This window comes from Cryptomeria japonica, chromosome 5 (genome assembly GCF_030272615.1).
Source record: "Cryptomeria japonica chromosome 5, Sugi_1.0, whole genome shotgun sequence".
NCBI classification, from domain to species: domain Eukaryota; kingdom Viridiplantae; phylum Streptophyta; class Pinopsida; order Cupressales; family Cupressaceae; genus Cryptomeria; species Cryptomeria japonica.
Window position 1 is genome coordinate 672,574,487 of NC_081409.1, and position 3,657 is coordinate 672,578,143.

Consider the following 3,657-nt stretch of genomic DNA (forward strand, 5'->3'; position numbering starts at 1 on the left):
TGAAAGAAAAGATCCAACAACCAAAAAATCACTTGCCTCAAGATAAAGATCCTCCAAAATAGAAGAGGAAGCACCTGGATCTAAGAAAATGTTATCTCCCAACATTACTACCTCAATAAAGAGCAAAGGGGTGAAGAGAACAATGAACCCACACTCAGATCCAAGCCAAACAAGAGTCAATAGCTCCAAGGCCTCCCTCCAACTTATGCCAACAAGAATCAAAACCACCATCTCCACCTCAATAGGAAACTAGATATTTCCAATACCCATCATCTCAACCTTAATATGAGACGAGACCACCTCAAAAGGAAAAATTAAAAAATAAACCAGATGGCTGAGAAAGGAGTAATAGAAATAAGAGGAGGAGGGCAAACAAGGAAGAAACAAAAATAGGGCATAAGGCCCCCTGCAGCCCCACAACCCAAAACCAAGAAGGAGGAAGAAACCCCCAAGCACGAACCAAAAGGGAAAAAAAAACATTGGAATCCAAGGCAAAACCACTTGGATCCCAAATATCCCTACTACATCCAAGCCCGACCCCTTTTACAACACCCCCTTTCTTAGCCACGAGCATCTCCACAAGAGTAGCAACCATCAGGCAAAACCAAAACCTAGAACATAAATGCCTCCTTGTGGGGGAGATGAAAGAGGGCAAGAGAAGCCAAATAGAAAAATCATTGCCCAAGGAGAGTGACCACAAACCTTCAAACCCACCAAGCAGAGTAGTGGAAAACTAAGCAAGAAACCCACGAACTGCAGAAAGCACGACACAAAAGAAAACAGGTTGCAAGACAGGCACATCCTGAAGGACCGAGGTATCTGCCCCCACCATTTGCAGTCGATAAACCCAAACACCGCCATTGACTAGGAAGCAAGCTCCACAAGGGCCAAGGCACAGGGAAGAACATGGCGAAAGAGAAGAGTGTCACCATCGCCATCTTCATCCCCTGCATCATCTCCATCTGTAGAAGAAACCCTTAAACTCCAGCTCCCACTCATTTTTTATGTAATAAATTATGTTATTACTCAAAGGTATGTTGTAATGTGATAAATTATGTTATTACTCAATTTCACAAATAATTTTAGAAAGGGATAAAATCTTTTAACCAATCATATTGTTAGTAAATGACCTTTAAAATATTTTTTGTTAAAATATTAGAATATTGACTTTTGAAAAGATAAATACTTAACTAAGTTAAAAAAATTATAACAATTCATTAATTAGAAAAGACAAATATTAATCTATAAGCTGAGAAAAATTGATTGCAATAGTTACTTGTCAAAGGCAACTACTAAAAATTAAAACTTGTGATTTTGACAAACTTCGTTGACATTTGAATAAAAAAGTATAACTAGCAACTTCCCCACCACCATTAAGTGACATAAAATACCATATCTACAATAAATACAAATAAGATTAAATACAAATACAAATAAGATTAAATACAAATACAAATAAGATTAAAAAATTCCATTGACCTATTAAAAAATATTAGAAAATTAAAAATACTAATATATAAACCAAAATCTTCTGTGGCTTGCCACCCTAACCTCTCTCACTCACTCTAAACACTCTCCAATATTCATTAGATTTTTTTAGATGTGAATATGTTTTTAAAAAAAATGGTTGACCTTTGAAGAATTTTAAAAGTATAAACAGCAGGCGAATGGAAACTCTGCCCTAGACATATTCCCCAGGAAACTAAAATTAAATAATAACAATAAGAACAAGTCAAAAGTGTATTTTTTATTTAAAATCTCATACATAAATCAAGTGAGTGCTATATGACATCACAGGTAAATGTTAATGTCTATCTTGCAACATCCGGACACTTCCCAACTTTCTACGTTAGTTATTTTAATGAAGAGCTCGTAGGGAAATGTCAAAAACTGCGAGCAACTTGCTAATCGACTGCTCGTATAGCTCTGGATGACCTATTCCTATATAAGTCAGAAACTAGACCGAGAGTTCCCCACAATCATATTTACCTGATCAATCAATGTATTCCACAATATCTATAGCAGCCTACAGGAAGGCCCATGCAGCTGTAAGAAATGCCAATCCTCAGCAACAAAGCCCACTTTTATTCTCATTGCCCCCGGATCCTTACTCTGCATATCTCTTACTCGAGGAAGATGAGCATGATATGAATGGCTTCAACTGTTGGGGATTCCGCAATGCTTACCTGCGAGAATTGCCATTTCCCCAAGACAAATGCTTAACAATCCAGAAGACTAAACGTAAGAGGAAAAACTCTCGAACAGAATCTTATAGCGTGTATTTTATTCCTGTTTTGGGCCAACCCATCTCCTCCAATTGCTACTATGTCGTGCGAGCTGAGGGCAAGCACAAGGGGTAAAAATAAAAGATTTCACTTCTATGTGATTTTTTCGTCTCTGAGGATTTTTTCCTTTCTGGGTACCTAGCAATACTTATAAATTAGAAATGATATTGAAAGATATGGCATAAACAATATAGTTGCATTATCTGTTTATTAGAGTATTGAATTTGTATTTATGGGCAATTAAGAATCATTTGAATAACTAACTACGTGATTGTATTTGATGGTGGAAGCAGACTAGTGGAAACATGCTCTACCGACGAAGACATGGTGACCTTCTGCTGCTGTAGATCTGTGAAGGACTTTCATCCTAGACCTTTGCAACCCGCCGACTCATATCAACATATGAAGATAAACTCCAGGAGGAAGTCTAGATTTAAAGCAAAGAGTATAGTTTCTGATGGTTTCCCTCCTCTGTTCTTGCGTAGGAAGCATCGGATTGTGGTAGCCAAAGACATGCGTAGTAATCATCTCAGACTTGCTCATGTTGGAGGGGAGAATCCTGAGCTGAGAGCACAGCTTCCCCCTTTTGATTTCCCTTTGTTACAGAGAAGGCCCCCAGTTGTTATTGTGGCGGAGTGGTACATCCCCTTTATCTTTATCAATGAATTGGGTACCAGATTGGAGGATCCTAAGATTCAGCTCATGGAGTGTCCCTTCTACAAGATGGATCTAGAAAAGTTCTGGGAAGAGATATATTCTACTGGACGCGTGACAGAAAAATATGTTGATGTGGAGAAAAGCTTAATGGTTGAAGAAGTGTTACTGTTTGGAGAAGAGCAAACTGAGGAGATTAGAGATAATGATGGGAGTGTTTTGTTTAGTGGTGTGGGAAAGCAATCAAGAGGGCGTGTTGGTGTGAAACTTAGCTGGCCCATCATTGCCAAAATGAGGGCGGGTCAAGAAAGATATGGATTAGAAGGAGGAGTAAGAGATGTGAGGGTGAAGAAATCCTTTAGTAGCGATGGGATGGCAGGAAAATTTGCTTGTTATGTTGTAGTGGAAAGATATGTATTGAAAAGAATGGACGGGAGCGTTGCTCTTTCTTATTCTTTCAGAAATTCGAACCAAATCCAGGGGAAGTGGGAAGTATGAGGTGCAAAAGTTAATTGCTATTATGTTTTATTATGTTTTTCTATTTTGTTAGAGTGGTATTATCTTTGTACTCCAAGGGACTTAAGTCATTTCATCATTTCCTCACAACAGGCATGTATGGGAGGTCCCTCTTTTAAAAGGAAAGAACACAAGATTTAATATATGGCTGCCATGCTTTTTGTTGAAGCTATTGAATTGTCTTTGTTTATACTCCTAAATC

General features: G+C 38.0%; 1 protein-coding gene across 1 annotated transcript; it reads left to right on the forward strand.

Moving 5' to 3' along the window:
• Positions 1-2,000: 2,000 nt before the first annotated feature.
• LOC131039507 (uncharacterized) lies at positions 2,001-3,437 on the forward strand. The gene is made up of 2 exons (XM_059220820.1): positions 2,001-2,356; positions 2,579-3,437. The coding sequence occupies exons 1-2, from the start codon at positions 2,001-2,003 to the stop codon at positions 3,435-3,437; spliced, it is 1,215 nt and encodes a 404-aa protein (XP_059076803.1).
• Positions 3,438-3,657: the final 220 nt, after the last annotated feature.